Source organism: Tachypleus tridentatus, chromosome 11, assembly GCF_004210375.1.
Source record: "Tachypleus tridentatus isolate NWPU-2018 chromosome 11, ASM421037v1, whole genome shotgun sequence".
Classification (NCBI taxonomy): domain Eukaryota; kingdom Metazoa; phylum Arthropoda; class Merostomata; order Xiphosura; family Limulidae; genus Tachypleus; species Tachypleus tridentatus.
This window is the reverse complement of record NC_134835.1, coordinates 45,507,345-45,528,535: the sequence shown is the minus strand read 5'-3', so window position 1 is coordinate 45,528,535 and position 21,191 is coordinate 45,507,345. Positions and strand designations below refer to the sequence as shown.

At 30.5% G+C, this 21,191-nt stretch overlaps 1 protein-coding gene across 1 annotated transcript in view; it reads right to left on the bottom strand.

Moving 5' to 3' along the window:
• LOC143232078 (electrogenic aspartate/glutamate antiporter Aralar, mitochondrial-like) overlaps window positions 1-21,191 on the bottom strand; it is a 65,546-nt gene that overhangs the window by 24,475 nt on the left and 19,880 nt on the right. The window contains exons 5-11 of the mRNA XM_076467137.1: window positions 16,079-16,218; window positions 10,710-10,856; window positions 9,035-9,164; window positions 8,319-8,415; window positions 7,240-7,330; window positions 1,927-2,002; window positions 89-297 (exon numbers count right to left, since the gene is read on the bottom strand). Coding sequence (XP_076323252.1) covers window positions 89-297; window positions 1,927-2,002; window positions 7,240-7,330; window positions 8,319-8,415; window positions 9,035-9,164; window positions 10,710-10,856; window positions 16,079-16,218 — 890 coding nt within the window. The remainder of the gene's footprint in view (window positions 1-88; window positions 298-1,926; window positions 2,003-7,239; window positions 7,331-8,318; window positions 8,416-9,034; window positions 9,165-10,709; window positions 10,857-16,078; window positions 16,219-21,191) is intronic.

Below are 21,191 nucleotides of genomic sequence, written 5' to 3'. Positions count from 1 at the left end.
TAACAGCATATCTAGAAGCTCAGACATCAAATGCATACCACACTAAAAAAAATGATATAAAGTATGCTGAGAAAGAAGATATTCTCACTGTTAACTTGATAGCCTTCTCAGGACAAACTCCAACTAGTTGTGGGAGAAGTCCACGATAAAGGCCCAGAAACCCTTCATGTCGAATAACTTTTGATGCACAATCAAAACTATTTTGATACATCAGCTCACCAATGTAAGAGCCTGTCCTCTGATTCTGCATTCGGGTTTTCACAAGATCAATAGGATAGACCACAGTAGCACCAGCCGCTAAAAATACACAAATGTACATCAAAGGTTGGAAGAATATATACAGTTATACTTGTAGAAGTGGTTCTATAAGGAATTTTATTTATTAAATCTACCAGAAATCATCCAATATAATGCATAAAACTAGAAATTACATCACAATAAGAACTGTGGAAAACTTGATAATCCCAGGCTTGCCAAACTTTAACAACTGTTAAATTTGACTTTTAAGCATTTTTACATAGTAACAAAAGTTATAATTTTCATATACTGAAAATGTATTATTCCCAATAGGTGCTTACCTCTACTCACAACATTAGCTATTCATGAATTCAATGTTTCAAAAATTCATTCAAAGCTATAAAAAGGTTTACTTTTATAGCCATTTCTAAGTATGAACTGAAAGACTACAGAAGCAGCTAGTCAACAGCTTCCACTGCCAACCTTAAGGCTATTTTAATTGACTAGTAAAAGTTGAATTTCACTTTAGTGATATATCTATGACAACAAAATATGGATTACATAGTTGTAGCAATGGAAAGGGAATATTATACTCTCAGATTGACAGTCTGGTACACTAAACACAAGGCAAACAAAAAAGGAAAAGTTAAAATAACCATAGATTTTTACTTAAAGCCTTATTACTATATGCAAATACATACATACGACACGCATGTTCACAATGTTAAAGTCAAACTCTAAAATTGGATAATATTGATAATAACTGGCCAAACAACCAAATGAAATATGGAATATTAAATATAGTATTTAGAACAATTGACAAGCCATTATCAGTAATGCCCACATTCTGCTAGCCAAACCTAATTTTCCAACAACTAACTATAATTACACATAGGTGTTTTGCATAATTCTAAGTACCTGTTACAACAAATGACTGAATATAAAAAGACATTTCAGTAAAACAATTCCTAAATATCAAATTAAATTAATATATTCAACATATACAGCTTTTATTTTTCGATTTAGAATTTATATTGTAGCCTTAATTAACCATTTAGGACTTCAGTCAAGAGAAGATGGCCATTAGCAACAACATCTAACCAAAACATAAAATTCTTGAATTATAATTATTTCAGCCACTGCATATAATGATAGTATTTCAGTTTTTAGGTATAAATAACATATACACTAGCAGTGGAAAAGTAATATTTAAAAGGTAATATAAACATAAATGATTAATTTATCCATTAACAACTAGCTTAAAAAGTGTGTAAATACTGCAAACAATGGGAAATAATCCTATGTCTGAACACAATTTAAATATTGATACTTCTAATTTAATATAATAAAGTGATTTTTGAAAAGATTTAAACATTCTCTCTTTATTTTGCTATATGCCTGATGACTATTAGCTGTTAACTGACATGCATCATACTGAAATGTAATGATCAAACCCTTACTAAAAGAAAGAAAGTAGTCTTTGTTTCAATATAATTACATGTAGTCATGCTATTCTTTATAATATTACACAGAAAGTTAATCATCACTTTCTGTTATGAAGCTTTATGTATATATGTATATGTGAGAGATTTCAAAATTTCATAAACTTTTTAGCCTATACAGTTTTCAATAATTCGTAATAGCTCATAAAAGTTCTAAATGCTTAGTTTCTACTTCAATATTTCTTACCTCCACCAATAGAACCAAGGAAAAATCTGTATACACTTTCTAGGATCAGAATACCCACATTTCTGTCAGCTGCACTCTAACTCAGAATAAGAAATGTAAAACTCAACTAGTTATTAAAGCATGGATAACAAAAAGTATCAGTTATTACCTTAAACCTTCAAACATACAAGATTGCCAAAAAATATTATGACAAAAGCAATGTGGCAATACGTTTTTTTCTTTTAAAATATACTCCTGGGTTTAGTTCTGAATTTTAGTTTGTTTACACTTCTATAAATTTTATTGTTAATTTTTGTTCCATATTTCATTCCATTTCCTATGCATTTATACCCTCCCTTTCATTCCCCTTTATCTATTACTTAGCTTCTCATCCTTTTCTCATGTTGTCTTAATTACTATTCATAATTGCTCAGAAAATTTCATATCTTTAAATGAGTGAAAGACCAATTTAATGTGTCCTGTCCTCTGGTCAAGAAATCAGTCAAATTGTATTCAGAAATAAAAGCTCAAAATAAAAACAAAGTAGCCTGTTATAAGAGAATTTCATAAACCTGCATTACTTAAGGAAATAAGTCTTAAGTGATATTTATAGAATAATTAAAGTGTCAAAACTACAGAATGGATGTAGAAGGGTTACTAACTAATTATAAAAGGGATCAGATTAACTAAAAAAAGGTTACAATTTGTCTACTGAATAGGCTATAGATTTTTTTTTGACTATAACTAAAGTTATAATTCTCCTACACTGAAAATGTATTACCAGTAAGTACTTACCTCCTTTTATAAGATTAGCTATAATCATTTAGAGCTGCCCTCTATATACAAACTGTTTTCTTTATGTGTGCCACAAGCCTTGCATCCCCCCCCCTATTGGAATTAGTATATTCCAACATGTATCTCCTGCAAATCATCATGTGTCACCTATTAAACAATACCCCCCTGCTCCTCCAACAACGGTATGTCTACGGATTTACAACGCTAAGATCAGGGATTCGATTCCCCTCGGTGGGCTCAGCATATAGCCCGATGTGGCTTTGTTATAAGAAAAAACACACACACATTAAACAATAGTAGCATATCATACTCACATCACACATGTTACTTCCTACACATTCCTCTATCACACTCTCACTTGAAAGTTTAGCAGAATGTGTGAGCACCAGAAAAGTGTGGAAAGTGTCAGTGGAGAGAAGTACCCCATCAAAAATATATTTTCAGTATTGGAAAATTATAACTTTTGATACTGTACCTATTTCTTCTTACAAGATTAGCTACAATCTCACATGAAAAAGATAAGAGACCAGTGTGAAGGAACAAAAGAAGCATCTCTAAAAGAATCTGAAGGATACCCCTGACCATGAGGGAAAAATGTGAAGAACTGCACCACGTCTGAGTCAGGTATATTCTTCACCAGTGTGTAGAAATTTGTAAAACACAATGGCAGAAATTGCAAGGTGTAGAGTGACTAGTCACATCCAAAGCCTCCTTACATGATACTGACATCCACGTGAGGGTAAAATAAGGATCACGCCGTCTTCACCCTCAATCCAAGAATTGGAAATTAAGGTTCAAACCAATCTGAAACAGGCCATCTGGCATTGAGAGGATGAATTCAACTTGTGCAGACTTATGTTGATTTGTTCTCTTGAATCCAATACCTCAATGCTGGAACTCGATGTCCATGTAAAAATCAAATGAGGGCTTCCAATCAAAAAGGGTGAACTGAATGTGCAACAGATCAACTCTAGTTGTTATGGAATGTGTAACAGGAGGCCTCGTCAACCTCAAGGTGATGGATCTACTCAAGTGTATGTGTAAATGAATAGTAGGAGGCCATGTCCACCAGTAATGAGGTGGATCAATTCCTTGGTAGTGTTTATTACATAAGGAAACCATGTCAGCTTGTAACAACAGATCAACTTCAGTAGGTGTGGATATTGTAAAATACATAAATAGTATGAGGAAGCCATGCCATCCAGAAAGGTGATGAATCAACTACTGTGTTAGTGTAAGTAGTATCAGAAGGCCATGTTAACCAGTAATGAGATGGATCAACTGTAGTGGAGGCCACATCACATGTACACCAGCAGAACACTACTGCTCTACTCTCAAATGAAGGGTTACAGCCACCTTTTAAGTGGAAATCATTCAGAAAGAATCCTCCCTGGTCCAACACCCAAGCAGCTTGAAAGTGGAAAGTAGTAAGAACTTCTATACTCCAGTTGGAAAAGGGAGTGAAAATGTTAGAGAGTCCAGAGGACCATCATCACTGGAGACAGTGCAATAGGTGACCACAATACCTTATTTTGAAAAGCAAGCTATATTGGCTTATTCACACTTAAGGCATGATAAAGATGGGCAGCTATCTATTTCTGCTTTATCCAGGCAGTCCAAGGGTGGTACAGTCTGGAATGGACAAACTTACAAAGCAACCACTGCAAGATAAATATTCTTCCAGTGATCTGGTGGAACACTCCATCTCTATGGTAATTATGCAACCGTGTATGGAGGCCCATAGCAAATGCATTAAGTTGGCTCGAACTCCATCAAAGGCACAGGTCCCTGAAAATAAGCAAATCGAATGACCACTCCGTGAAAGATGATCTACACTAGAGTGAAACCACCTGCTACACAAAGAAATGGATGTATTAAGCATGGACCACATATAGAAGATCCAAAAGTTGTAAGGGTAGACTTAGCAACCTGACATTACTCGTGACTTGATGTTGTCACTATTAAAGACATGAAGCCTCAAAAAAGGAGAAGGATGTAAAAACTATGGGATAAATAAGAGGTAAAATGGCCTGAGTCAAAACTGAGTCCCTACCTAGAAGGTCCCAAAAAAAAAACATAACACATACATAAGGCTGGAGTTGAGAACAAATTACAGGCTAAAATGCAGGAGAGAAAAAAAGGAGTATTACTAAAAAAGCCTTTCAGGGTATCTGTAGAATTCCTCCAAGAGTTGATGTAAGGAAGAAAGATACCAGAAAAGGGTTTGAGTAAGACTTAACAGTTGATTTGGGATTTGCTTTAAAAAAGGTAAGAAGAAACCAAGCAACTGTTGATCAAAAAATGTATATTTGACCTAATGGTAAGAAAGGGTGAACTAATCAGAAGTCCTCAGGAGTACAAGAAGTTAATCTCCTCCTGAAATTGTGAGGCTAATGGAACAGCAATAATCCAAATATCAGGGTAGAGAGAAAAATATTATTTGTAATAATGGAGGATGAGATGAAAAAAAAATCCAAGTACAAATTAGGGCTAGGAGAATCCCCAGGTTGTGAACAGGAACAACTGGTAAACTCTAGAGGCAGAAAAAACAAAGTTCTCAGCAGCTTCAGAAGAAACCATGGTAAAGTCTGAGGAGAAAGGAAGGTCCCTGTAACATTTTACATCCCTATACAAGACAACAGATCAATTTGTCATCAGGTTATCCACACCTGTGTCCCATCTAAAGGAGTTACTGTTACACATTTATTTGTTAATACCTATATTTGTTTTCATTTGATGCAAGTGACGTATATTGTTGGGTTTGTATCGCACAAGTCTTACCTGGCCTCTAAATTTGTAGAAGATTCTCAAAAGCAAATATCAACAACATATGGTTTATGAAAACACCAGCATGTCTTAGAATGTTGTTGAACATTTGAGAATCTTGTCTTAAAGTATATAAACTGACAGAATATATTTTTTGGTTGCTACAGTCAGTGTACTATAAGCCTCAAAAGCTATAATTGTGATAAATACATACTTAGCAGAAACTACAGACATTTCACCAGGAATGTTTATAGATTTCAAAAATTGCAAACTTCAGTGAATTAACTTCAGATGTTAGTATTTGCACGAGAACATTAAATGTCTTCATAGGTAAAAATTCAGCTTGTAAGTGATGTGAGGCCAGCCAAAAAAAGTAGACAGCTACCTAGCTTAAGGGGAGTATAACAATATAAACTTAAAATTAATCTGCTCACCACAGACCTGGATAATTGATAAAATATTCAGTTTTAGATCAGATAGAAGAAGAAGTATAGTTTATAAGTTTGTAAAACCCTTGTATATAAACCAATATTTGTAATGATTGTTACTAGTAATTGTATTGTTGTTTGTATATTAAAATATATTTGTGTTGTAAAGGAACTTGTGTGTATCAATCTTATTGTAAAATATTATAAATCTGATACATATCAAAAATTCAATTAACTACTAAATTAAAATTAAACTTCTGGCTATTTGAAATCATAATGTGTAATGTACATACTATAAAAAATTGGAGGCATATCTGAGATAATAATTATAATAACTTACATCCATAAAAAATGCTAGTCTCTGTTTGTAAGCCCTGAATTCATAAGGTTAACTGGAGAAGTTACTGCACAGAAAAGTTTCAAAAAACTCAAGTGCAGAAATAAAGTGACGTGAATTAATTGATAAATAAGAAAAAAGAATTTGGTTCAATAAATCAAATGAAGTTTAAAATGAACCACTTCATGATGAAAACAAAGTAAAACAACCAATAATACACAAATAAAAAAATACATCCAAACTTGGATGTTGTACAACAAGAAGTAAAGGTTAAGTAGAGTGTCGAGAGTCACATGTGTCATGTGAGCATGTTATGTTACTATTGGTTGACAGACGTTGCATCACACTCACACTGGAGTATACTAATTCCAACAAGGTGGTAATGCAAGTATTGTGGCACAAATAAAGAAACAGTTCAAAAGTAAAAGGAAACACTGAAGAGAACAGCTAATCTTGTGAAGAGAGGTAAGTACTGGACCAAAAACAAAAGATAAAGTTTGTATATACAGTGTATATAGAATACTTAAGGAAGAGGTATGGAGTTTCTATGGAATAGCTATACATTTACTATCAAAGGATTGTACCATTTTCATTCAATAAGTGCAAATTACTACTGAAGAAATGTAGCATTGCTGGTGAATGACTTGTGACTGACTATTGAATGGCTATAGCATTTCTATTGAATGACTAAAGATTAACTGTAAAAAGGCTTTGACATTTCTATAGAATTTACACATTTCTTATATACACACACACAATGGGTAAACATTAAATAAAAAAAAGATTCAAGGGTGTACATAAAATAGTTATGTAATAACTAAAGAAATGATATATCCAAGAGAATGGCTAGGCATTAACTTCAGAAATGCTACTGATCCAAAATAACTAAGGACTTGTGATAGTCTTACAGAACAGCTATTAGCTCTTTTCTATATGATGATTAGAAATGTTTTTAGAAGGGATTTAAAATGTAGTGATATTCTTAATGAACAGAGAAAAAATACTTACTTCAACAGCTTTAACCTCTCCAAACGGTCTAAATAAAATTTTGGCATAACGCTGTGGAGCAATTTTTTCTAAGTCATGATATATTACCCTCCTATAAAGGATCATTGAAAACATATCACATTAGACACAAGTAACCTCATGTGCACTTAATTTTGTAAATTTAATAATCTATACATGTAACATAATAGTTATATTCTCAGCTTTATTTAAAGAGCTTAAAGCTTATAGCAAGACAAAATCAGTATAAACATTTATGTACAGACAGATCTGAGAAAGCTAAAAAGAACAACAAAGAATTCAGACTAGTGATGACAGAATGGTATATTAATTCAACCTTTACAAGAAAAGTATGCCCTTTTTGTCTGTCACATGTAGCTTGAGATTGTTTTGGAAAGTATTAGAATAATTTAAAAACATAACAAAATTATAATTAGTCTCACAATACAGAAAGAACTTCAATAAAATACTCACAATATAAAAACATTAATGTTACATAAATAAATCTTGAGTTCATAAAATTCAACATGTTGAAAACAATAAATGAATTTTTTTTAAAGATCATAACAGTGCTCTTTAAAATATTAAGTAATCTATTCAAATATTAAGATTTGAAGTCTGAAAAGTATACAACTCTTGGACAACTGTTATTAGAATTCAAGCTAACATTGTGAATAATATGATTCTTAAAAATTCAGTAGTCTTTTTTTTAAGGATGGAAAATTGATTGAACAATTTGTAATCATGTATAAATGCATGTAGAATATATTTGACTAACTGAATGTAGAAGTTAATAGATATATGCTACAAACAAGTCTATAGGACTAGTAATACCAGCTTTGATGATTATAAATTGTTACAGCTCAAAGTGAGTTTTGAATGTTTTATAAAAATTAACTTCAGGACTTCTATAAAAGAATATAAAGAAACAATTTTTTTTCTGATTTATATTAATTAACCTTCATTAATTCTGCATAGATGTACACATACAGCTGAGGAAACCGACTAAAAAAAATCACTAAATTTATAAAATAACTTAGAATAATTTAAGAAAAACATTCTGTTTTTATTATAAGACATACCCAGTTTGTTGGTGAATAAATCCTGCCAACTGAAAAAGAATATCTACTTCCATTGGAGTCAATGCAGATATCTGCTGGGCAGCATAGAGAAATTCCTCTAAATAAAATATAAACATGTACTAGTTTGAATTTTTCTATAAAAAATACAAAAACAGTACATTTCTCTCTTATCTTCAATTTCTTTTATATTTACATAAGAATCATGTTTTCTTTCAACAGGTGAAAAGTATCAAAATAAGTTTGTTTATTGACAATAAGTGCATTGCACATCAAGTGAAACATTTCAAATTTTTATATTCACTAATTAATAAATACTTCTGGTTACTTGTGAATCATATTTCTTACTGAGCTAAGGTAGAGTAAATTGATTTATGCAAATTTTCTTAATTATATATTAATTTTTTTCCAGTCACTATTGTTTAATTTAATTTTGAATTAATTTTTTCAATATTTTTTCGTTTTTAATTTTCTTACAAATTAGTGTGAAAATATTCAAGTTCTCATTGGTTAGGTTTAGAGTATATGATTATGGTAGAATTTATAACAATTATAATATAAGAACAATTTTAGCCTGATTAAAGAAGACTTAAAATAACCATTTGCAAATGGCAATATATCAGTTCTGAAACCAATTTGTAAATTTAAAAATATTTTAGCAATTTAACTTTTTATGTGTAAAATTTAATGAGATTTCAATTGATTAATAGAGAACCAACCTTTGGTTACTTCCTGATTCATATTTCCATTTGTAAAATTAAGATAGATTCTTTTCACCAGTTCCATATTGTTTAAAAGACAGTTGAATGCCATGAAATATGGGAATGTAACCATGTGTCCTTCAGTAACCTATAGGACACAACAGTTTAGAAAGGACTATTGTAATTATAATATATACAAGAACATACTCTACAGAAGTTACATGCATCCTTTGTAAAGTCTGAATTAAACACTATCAAAACAAAATAACAAAGAACAACTGAAAGAAACTCTTAATTATTAACACACATGGATGTATTTCAGAAACAGAAACATAACAGCTAAATTAAAAATATTGGTGAGCTATGTAATTTAACTGCATACGGAAAAACAAATCCATACACAAACACACATATATATAGATATATTGTATTTGTTCATTATTTAACTGCAAATAACCTGTACACATAAAGCTATATAGAGCACGATAAAAAATACATTACACTATCAAAAATATGTACAATAAATACAGTTAACATTTTAAGACCACCAGTAACTCAGTTTCTTGATATCATTTTGAACTTCAGAAAAGTGTTTACCAACATGGTTGCAACAAACATCTATAGCATGGTTATCCATATCAATTAAAATAATTAACAATCACTATATCAATGTATTAAAACTTTACCAAGTTAAAATTGAGATAAAAGTATCTGTACTTATTGAAGCAACAAAAACTTGTATATATATATATATCAATTTCTGACTGTGGTCTTAATAAAATTAAAAATGTTTCGTTGTCAGTTGTTCTTAATATTATTACAATATTTTTTTAATATCAAAAATATTACTTTGCTAGTGTATTAAGAGTTATTTCATAAATTTTTCAAATGATAAAATTTCCATTAATTCCTTCATTTCTCATAGTATAAAGTATTTTTTTCAATTCAACTACAATCTGATCTTTCAAGTCAAGTGTAAGCTCAGTCTAAACGTTATTTGAATAGAATATAAATCACTGATTTGTTGAATTGATATGATATACAATGAAAAAATAAAACATTTAATAGTTTCCAAACAAATGAGCCATCTAAGCCAACCTGTTTTCTGAGGTTAGCTCTTTTAAATATAAGGTAGTGAAAAGAAAAAAACTGTTGTCTGAATATCATATAGAATAACGCAACTAAAACTAAATTAATTTAGAAATAAAGTTCTCTTGAACACGTTAGATTCCTCCCCATTACCATAAAACAGACGAGGGTAGCATAAAATAAAAGTTATAGCTGGGCCTGAGCAAATCACTTGAATGTGAATTTAACAACATTTAAACGAAAATACTTCTTCTTAGATTTGTAAAACAGTTAACAGTTTTTCCAAGTTCATTATTATTCTATTTTATAATTCTTATTCTGGTCCATTTGTTTAACTCCAAGGTTCCCAATGTTTGTTCAAATTGTAGCATTCATACAAGTGCCAGTTTATCAATATTTACATCCAGTTGTTAATAGAACTAAATTTCATAACATGCATGTTTTTTTAAAACTTCATTTTAATGTAAATACTAAATTGGTATAATATTTAAAACACCAAGTTGATCCAACTCAAGAATCAGTCATTACATTGGTTTTCAGGTATTATAGTTTCTTTCTTAAGTTTTTCTACTAATATTATAAATAATTAAACAAAAATACTTACAGTAACTAAATTCTGTTTCACATTTTCTGTTAACAAGTGGCTTTTTACAGATATCATTATATCATTGAAGTCTAGTGGAGTAATGGCACCAATCTTCTTCTTGTCATAGCGTCTGAAAGCTTGGACAGCATGTTCCTCGTGAAAATCCTTTAAACGTCATTAAAAACACATATTAGTTGTTACATTGGTGCAACTTCCATGAGAGATATTGGAAAAATTTAGTTTATGCTACTTTAATGTTAAGATTTCACAGATGTATAAAAAACAACTTTTTAACTGTCAGCAGGAATTATGAAAAAGAAACAGGTCTTGAATATGTTTTTGAAAAATTTTAACTCAATGACTGCTAATTTGCCACATAGGATATGGTCTGGTTCTGGTAGTTGAATATGTGTCATACAGCTTGTAAAAATTCTGCACATTTACAGCAGCTGCAGTAAAAGAGTTAACTCCAACTAGTGATGTTATCCCACATACAGTCATGTTATATACTACTAAATGTCTCACAGTATTAAACAGAATGAATACGTCAGTCTGACTTTCAAAATATTTAAGCAGTAGGAATTGTTCATTTGTTGAGAAGATTTTTTTTAAATATCATGGTTCAATCAATGTAATAACAAATTAATTTCTTTCTTTCTTAATATTTCTACAAGAGGTTTATGTTGTACATTGTAACTTCCATATGTTTACAAATGATATTCAAATGGAAACATTCCACTAATTAAACTACAACTAATATAAAAATAAACTTACTTTATAATTTCACTGCAGACTGATTGAGTAACTAAATATATTACATAATTACTAAAAATGAACCAAATAATTCATTGGTCTCTATCAACTGAAAGCAAAACTGATTCACTGCTAGCTTGGTAACTGACTGGTTATCAAGTATTTATATGCAATCCCTTTTCTACATATCTTTCAAAGTTGCTTAGTATCATTAAATCATCATTACAACAAACAGCTCCTTCTAACAAAAAACTGTAACACTGAAAATAGAGCTCACAAGAATAGTTTGACTATATTCTTATTTTCAGAATAGTAAATCCCAGAATCCACACAATTATTTTAAGTTTAAAGTGCAACTTGAAAAGATCAACATCAACAACAAAAAAGACAAATAATATATTACTCTTTTATGATAACCCCAGTATACAAGAAACGGTTAATTACCAAGGTGTACATTATCATAGAACACAAATTTACACCAAGAGTAGCCAATAATTATTCATCACATCACCACTGGCAAAACACACTTACAAATAAGTGAAAATACCATAAAATGGCAAAAGTATTTGCTAATGTAGAAAAACAAACATTTTAAACTATGACATTTGAAAAGTTTATGAATTTCCACATGCACTGCCAAATTGCATTTGCTCTTGTATAATGGTGCATTTCAAAACATGACACACAAAGTAATTTTCCATTATATTTTAACTTGAATGAAAAACATTTACAAACCTGTTGAAATACATGATGCTACAGACACCTGCATTATTTTAAAATAGTGAAGATTTTCAGTTGCAGCATCACGGTAATTCTGTTCTTTGTATTAAGAGTATTCTTAGTGTATTATACAACTGACACTGTGTTCATACGTTTGACACATACTTTCCCATGTTATATTATATACTTTGCTAAACAGGCAAAATCCTGATTGTGTCCATTGTGGAACTGCCACTAAATAAGCTTCATTGATATGAATAAAATGGGTGATGCTTTTAATATTAAAGTTGATGCATTGTTCTTCAACAGTCACATTTTAAAAGAATTAATAAAACATGACACTGAACTGAAACATTTTTTTTTCTAATCAACCATATTCTTCAGTAATTTTCAGAATTATCTGATTTTTTAATAATATCTCAGAAAATATGTGCCCCAGTTTTTTCTCTTAAAAGAGGTATACAGAAGTGAAATAGTTGATACCTGTTTTGGATTATAAGATTTAAAGGAAAGAGTTAAAAAACCAACAACAATGAAGTCTACTACACTTGACAGTAAATATGTAGGATAAGCCTAAACTCTTACTAAACATGATAAATTCATGCACTTATTTTTTATGCTCTAAACAAGTTATTTTATGACACAGACCAAAAAAAGCAAAGAAAAGTTGAGAAAATTTTATTTGTATATGTCCTTCTGTTTAGATCATATATAAAACCTAACAGACTCAGGGAGCTCACATCATTGCTTGGATATACAATTCACATCTAAACTGTTGAAAACATTGTTAACTTCTTGTTTACCACAGGAATGTATTTCTATTTCAATGGACCATTTGGGTAATTTTTGATAATGGTTTCTCAAACTAGATCCAATGTTGTGTACAGGGTCTTTCTTCAATATAAAATACAAAAATCAATCAAATCTAATTTCTGATATTTTGTTAAATATCAAATTTTTTCTTAATACAAACCAACCTGATTCTGAAAGATTGTTTGTTTGTTGAATTTTACACCATACCACTTGGAACTACCTGCATTAACTACCTTTAATTTTGAAAAGATGGAAATGAGGAAAGCTAACTAGTGAACACCATCCACCATCAATTTCTGTGGTACTCTTATCAAACTAAATAGTGGAATTTGACCATCACTCTTATAATATACCCATGGCCTCAAAGTGTGAAGAGTCATATTATGTTTTACAGTAATGAGGTATACACTATGTAATCTCAGATTCACAGTATGACATGCAAACCAACGAATTGTGTACAACCTTTGATACAAGAAAATAAAATGAAATTTGTATTTTAACTTAATCATTATAAATGTGTTGTTTCTTGCTGCCTTGCGTGCTGGTAGATATATGTGTTATTATATAATGAACATGTGCAGTTATAATGCTTTGACTGAACTCGTGTCCTAACAATCAGTTATAAATTCTTAAATAAAATCTGAATAGGGCAAAACCAATTTTTTCAACTGACAACCAGAGTATTAAGAACCAGATCATTGCAATAGAAAATTTTTTACAAATAAATATAATTTTATATTTCAGCATTTTCAAGGTATGGAAGGTGTGGAAATAAAATCTTAGTGTTATTTTCATTCTACAAGTTTCAATATACAAAAATCACATGACATTCACACAGTTCAGTGTATTTTTACACAAAAATTACATGAAACAGTACATCTTTACATTTCTTGTTGGAAGTAACTCTGAGTTTAAAGAGCCAATGGCTTTAAACGATATGAAATGAGGAACATTTAATCAGTGACAAATAATTTTGGTATGCTACAAGGAGAAAATGTCACAATGATAAAAGAGCAAAAATATTGCAACATAACTAATCAGCCAGAAAAATGCAAATTTCAACTCAACTTCATTTTAAACATTCATATGCTAAAATTTTAAGTCACAAAGCATCTGTAAGAAATACACAGCTGTATAAAACAACTTTCATTGATATCAGAGTAAAATAACCATTAATTCAATCAGGTTATGTGGGGAACAAACACCAGAACTTTGGAATACTGGATTTAATAAGTCCACAGAATGAAGTTGATTAATGAATGTGAGAGAGGATGTTCATGAACAGTTATTTTCCTATTAAGAAGCAACAGTCTCTTTGTGTGCATAACAGGCAGAGATAGTGGTGGTCTTGGCTCCAATATTAGAAACAACAAACTTTGAACCTAGAACTAACTGATACTAACTCTACAACATAATACTTGAACATAATATTCATACCTATTTCAAAACATGGAAATCTCTTGTATCAAAAATTTTTCAATGTTATAATATGCAGAAAATATAATATTTCACCTCAGACATATATATGACATTTTCAAGAATTAATATTTGATCATATTTATCCCATCTTTACACTTTTGACTAAGAGTTAAGAGACAATAAAAAAAGTAGTTACAGAAATTATTTTTGTCATTTGAATGGCCCCTTGGCCTTTCAAATGTTAAACATTCTAGAGGTAGTAGCAGTTTCTCAATTAAATAATCATATTTAAACAGAAAAAACTGCTTGAAAAGTGAGAAATGGGAATGTCTTTCTTCAGCATAATTTTCATGCAAATACAATAAGTTATTATCCATATACATAAACACTAACAAAATATATATTTGTATTAAAAGTAAATTTTGAAAATTGTAAAAACATTCATATTACTTTATTTACTTTGTATATTACTTAAAAACCAGTAAAATATACATTTCAAAACATTAAGTTTTTTATCTGAAAATCAGAAGCAATGGTAACCTGATACATGTATATAAAATTAATTGGATATACAAGACTGTTAAGTTTAACAGCTATTATTTAATTTATTTAGTATTTTAATAATTAACAACTATTTAATTTTTATAATAAGAGTGTTAAAAGTTAAATTATTTTAGAAGCAATAGTTAAGACAAGTTTCATTACATAACTTTATGAGAGTCATACATTTTACTTGAAACTTCTAAGTTTTTCTCATTATGTGAACAATGTTATTACTAGATGGCTAAATATTTCTAGATTTTTCTGTCATATATTATAAATACAGAGTTCAAGTTAAGTTACTGAAAGTAAGATAAACTTGGTGATAGATATAGCTTGTGTTTGTAAGTTTATCCATAAAGAATGTATAGTGGGGCTTTTAAAAGGTTATAATCACAGACTGTATTGTAATAAACAGAGTAAAGAAGAATAATCTGTATTGTCAAATAGGTTTTAAAGTAACTGAACCGGCCTATGAAGACTTTTAATTCACAATAGAGATATTTAAAGCTCTACATGCAACTATGATAACCCACAGGGTAAAGTAAGTGAACTCATCACTAACTATACTGTAATAATATAGTGGAGGACAATAACTTGTCTTATCAAAGGGTGTTTTAAATTAATTGAAAGACCTTGCTTTAAAGAAATGGATTGTGTGCTGAAAATTTATTGGAACAAACTCACAGGCAATTACTTTAAATAATTTGCCCCTATAAAAACCTGATAAATTTGAAGGAACAAAGATAATGATCATGTCCTTTATTATTTACTAGCTAAATCACAAATGGTAAAATGATGAGTGCAATCCATCCTTAAGAGCATTAAAGCATATTTCAGGTCACATTTTCAGATTTATGAAAGCTCAACACAAATGATGATAGAAATAACAAGAATTATTCCCTTAAAAACAATAATAATTAGTAATAGCAAACAAATGAGCCAAAGTGATCTAGATAATGTTTAAAGTAAGCTTATGATTGTGATGCTTTCCTTTAGCAAATACACATAAAACACTGAAGACATGACAGTATATATATAATGCAAGTTTGTCTTTTTTAAATAATACTTCATATTAATAGTGATATGCTTACAGACATTGTGATATGAAGAGAAATTCAGCCTAAATAAATCAAACTTACATGAAGAACTTGAGAAAACTCTGTATAGGAAACAGTACGCTTTCGATTGTCACCAAAATGCAATCTCATAAATTCACCTTTGAAGTCAAATGGAATCTTCTCATGCAGTGTAGTGTAACCCACAATTTCTTCAAATTCATCTGAAAAAATTTAATCATGTTAACATTTACTTTGGGTCATGTTTTCTGGATAAAAACTCATAAACAAACATCAATATTTTGACACTTTATATTTCACAGAGTCCTGATCCTCTCGCATAGTTTTTCTGCTTACATTATTTAAATTACTCAAGTAAGTATAATTAATGACAGATTAGAATTTCTATTTAGAGTATATAATGCAGTACACATAGTTCTATCACTTAATAATGAAAAACAAATTTATATATGTGTGTATATAAAAATAAGAATCAAAAATCAAAGATCCAAATCTGCATTATGATGTGATATACCTACACTTAGTTTGAAAAACACAAAGGTATTTACAATTTTTTATTAGAAATGGATGTCAGATGTCATAAATTTCAACATTTCTATTAAAAATTAATAGCATTTCTGTATACATTTATTACTATGAATCAAGAAAAAATACACCTATGAGAGAAACACAGGACAAATGGATACAATAAATAACTACATATAAAGTGAAGAATGAAATTCATTAACACATATTAAAACATTACATTCAGCAAACCTTAAAATTTTTTATAAGTTACATGTAGAAAACCTACACAGGTTAATTTTTGTTTCACTAAAAATTACATTTTACATAGTTTAAATAATGAAAACGAGTAGCCTTTGGAACAATGATTTTAATTTTTAACAATCCATGGCAGATAAACTATGACTTATTTAATGTTACAGAAAAATAAGCACTGTAGAAACTAAAAAAAAATCATTCTATAATCTCAACATATAAACCACATTAAAATCCAGTGGTAATTTATACGTAAATGTATTTAACTTGCAAGGAATCTAAAGCATATCTTACAGCATGTGTAATGAACAAAATTAAATGGAACTTTTTTCAAATACCAACTTATATTTTCAAGCTCTCATTTTTTTCTCCTGGAGGAGAAACTTTGCAAAATTAAACCATGTAATAGTTACACGTCTATAGAATTATCTCAAAAAACAAAATAAAACAAGATATCTATGAATCTATCAACATTTCTCAGTTACAAGAAATCACAGAACCTGAATTTTGCAATAATTTCAATTAGTAAAATGTTTTAACGTGCTTTTTGTAACAACAATATTACTTAGTATCAACACAAATCATAGTCGTGAGCTGAATGGCATCTGAATACCTTGTGTGTTGTCTACCAAATCTATTTTTCCTTTTATAGCAATATTAGTTGTTTGTACTTGAGCAGTGAGAGTTGGTAGTATTTTCCATTACAAAAAATAAAAAAAATATTACTGATATACATATTACAAGTGAAGTTTCTCTTTCTTTAAAAACATTCTTCTACAGCTGCATCTCCAACACAACAGATAATTCATTATAACAAAAATTATATTCTAAAAATCTTTGCCCTGAAAAGCAATACTTTTATCAGAAGATTTATCAATTAAAATTATCTAACAAATGTATGTACATTTTTAAAAATTAACAGTTTGTACAAATATTTTCAATAAAAATGATTAATTTGGTCAATCATTATATATAAATATAATAATTTTCACTTTGCAGATTGATTTATACTGAATTAAACAATTAAAAGATAATTTTAATTTACAAAACATTTAGCTAATCAATATTATAATGCCAGTCATTTTCTTTGGTTTATTTTTATGCAAATCTGGAAGCTAATGGTGCATCATATGAATGGAAATGCTTATAAATAAACATTTGGTAGAGCTTATTTTTAATATTTACAAGTCATAACACTTCAGTGCAAAATATTCTCATAGATACAGTAGAGGTTGACTATCACTTATGTCATATGCTTAAGGCAAATTGTTCACAAGTTTCTGAGGTATTCATGGCCATTCCTCTGAAAAATCCATTTTAAGGAATGTCTAGACTTGCTTGACAGGATATAATGTATTTATCAAGAATATTCTAAATATGCTCAACAAAACTGAAGTCCATTAAGTGTTCAGACAATACAAATTAGCCAATCCTCCTCTTCTTCAAACAGTGTGTTGATTAAGTTAGTATAGCAAGTGCAGATGGTATAAACCATAAAGCCAAAGTCAGGATATAATGTAGCATTCAACAGCACAAAGAATCGTAGGATGTAGTCCTTATAATGCACAGCATTAATAGCAACACTCCAAAGGACGTAGAAGTCAGTACATTCTCCATGGCTTAATCTTGGTCATGCCATATTCTCACCACCAACATGAGGATCAGTTTTTTACAGTAAAATGGAGACGAATCTGGTTTCAGGTCATCTCCAAATAAATATATGTCAGCTATCTAATTGCAAGATGAACTTCAATATACACTGCTGGCCAAAATCTTAAGGCCAATGAACATAATGAAAAAATATGCATTTTGCATTGTTAGACTTAAACACTTATTTGAGTAGAGCTTCGAAAGATGACAATAACAAAAGGGAAAATAAAAATAAAAGACTTTTTAGCATTTACTAGGGAAAATGTGAACACTATGAAATTAACCTAAATACAACCTTGTCAAAAGTTTAAGACCATACAAAAAAGAAGTCCTAAACAGGGTAGGAAATGCCAAACAAGAGGTCTCAGTAGTGAGTTGCACAGCTGCCATTGCAAATAACTTCAAACATTTGCTTTGGCATGGTCGATATAAGCATTTGCAGAAGGCTGGCTGGAATGTTATTCCAAGTGGTGAAGATGGCTTCACAAAGATCATGCACTGTTTGGAATTGACGTCCATTTCTATAGACTTCCCTTGTCATCCACCTCAAAAACATTTTCAATGGGGTTCAGTTTGGGCGAACATGCTGGTTGGTCCAAAAGAATCACGTTATTCGCCATGAAAAAATCCTTTGTCCTGTGGGCATTGTGGGTTGCAGCATTGTCCTGCTGAAAGGTCCATTCAATTCCACACAAGAGAGGGCCTTCAATCAATAAGGATGCTCTCTCCAACATGCCAATGTAGCCAGCTGCTGTTTGATGCCTCTGTATAACCTGAAACTCCATTGTTCCATGGAAGGAGAAAGCACCCCAGATCATGAGGGAAACTCCTCCACTGTGTCGTGTATAAAATGTGTCTGGTGGGATATCCTTATCGTGTCAGTAAGTTTGGAAGTCATCTGGACCATCCAGATTAAATATTTTCTCATCAGAGAACGAAATCTTCGTTTACTTTTCTACGTTCCATGTTTGATGCTTCTCAGCAAACTTTAACTGAGCCTTTTTGCAGTGTGGAAGGAGGGGTGGCCTTTGAAGATGTTTACAGTTTTTTAAGCCTTCTTCTTGTAGTTACTGTCTTGTTGTTCTTGAGCTGCATTCTGCTTCCTTAAGGGCCTTTATCTGGTTCAACGATCAGTTGGTGTCTTGCCAGATAACCCGTCGAATCCTCCTGCTCAGCACCATCAAAATTGTTTTTGGTTGACCACTTGAAATTCTCATTCCGCATTCCTCAGGGTCTTTTAAGAAATTTGCAACAGCAGTTTTACTACGCCCAATCTCACTAGTGATGGCACATTGAGAGACACCTTGCTTTTGCAGCTAGACAATTCTGCCACATTCAAACTCTCTCAACGTTTTAGCCTTTGCCATGTTTTTACCTAATGTAACAAAAGAGATGTCAGTGGGAGATGTTGACAACGCTAATGCTTGAACACAAATGACTAAATTTCTTTACGTGTTTATTGATTAATGCTTCGTATCAGTAGGGTCTTAAACTTTTGACCAGCTAGTATATAGGCTAATTTCATAGTGTTCACATTTTCCCTATCAAATACTAAAAAAGTTTTTTATTTTATTTTCCTTTTTCTTATTTTCATCTTTCAAAGCTCTACTCAAATAAGTGGTTGAGTCTAACAATGCAAAATGCATATTTTTTCTTGTTCACTGGCCTTAAGATTTTGGCCAGCAGTGTATGGGCAAAAAAGAATATTCTCATCCAAATATAATTGGTCCACTGGATGTATTCTTACCTTTTGCAAATGAGTTATTTTGTGACTTGCTGTGAATGAAATGTACCTCACTCAAAATCCAATATACATATCAGACTTTAAAAAAAGTCTTTTCCTCACTGTTTGTACACTAAGACAACATCCAGTTGTAAATACAAACATCTGATTCAACCTTCCACAATAAGTACCTTCAAACTGCAGTAAACCAGAGTCAACATATAGTGTGCATATTCTTGCTTAATTAATAATGGTCTGTCTTACCCTAGTATATGAGTATCTGTGTCATGTGTTGGAAAGTTGTTTCATACTCTTAGTCTTAAATTAAATTAAAACATCACTGTGATTATCTTCTGGCTCTTCATAGAAGTAAAACATCACTGTGATTATCTTCTGGCTCTTCATAGAAGTAAAACATCAAATGTTTTCTTTGATGTCTAGACAAGAATCATAAATAACACGAAACACTTTAATCTCTGCGATTCAACTTTACCACAGAAAAGTAACAACATCATGCATGTAATACAAAATGAATGAACAGTCATTTGCATTTCAGACAACATAGTAACTTCTGAATCCCTACAACATTACTCTCAGGAACAAAATATATTGGGCATGAACTCACCTTCCAACAAAATACCACAAATGTGTCAAATGTGGTGAAATAACAGATTTAACTGCTTTTTGTGATTTAATCATGCACTGACCAAACTTATTTCTAAGAGATATAAGAGCTTCAATTACGTAAGTAAGTGTATTGGGGTCCAATAAAAGGATTTAATAATAATCACAGTTATCTCAATATATCATTTTGAAACATTCCATATCTAAAACAATTCCTTACACTATCAACTCCATCATCTGGTTACAAAAATAACTTGTTTAAAATTTTGAGGTTCATTCATGGCTTCATTTCATGAAAAAATTAAAGAATTACATATACTTTTACACTAAGCAAAATGACAAAAGTTATAATTTTCCTATAATGAAAATGTACTTACAAGTGCTTACCTCCTCTGACATAAACAGCTACTCTCATTCAGT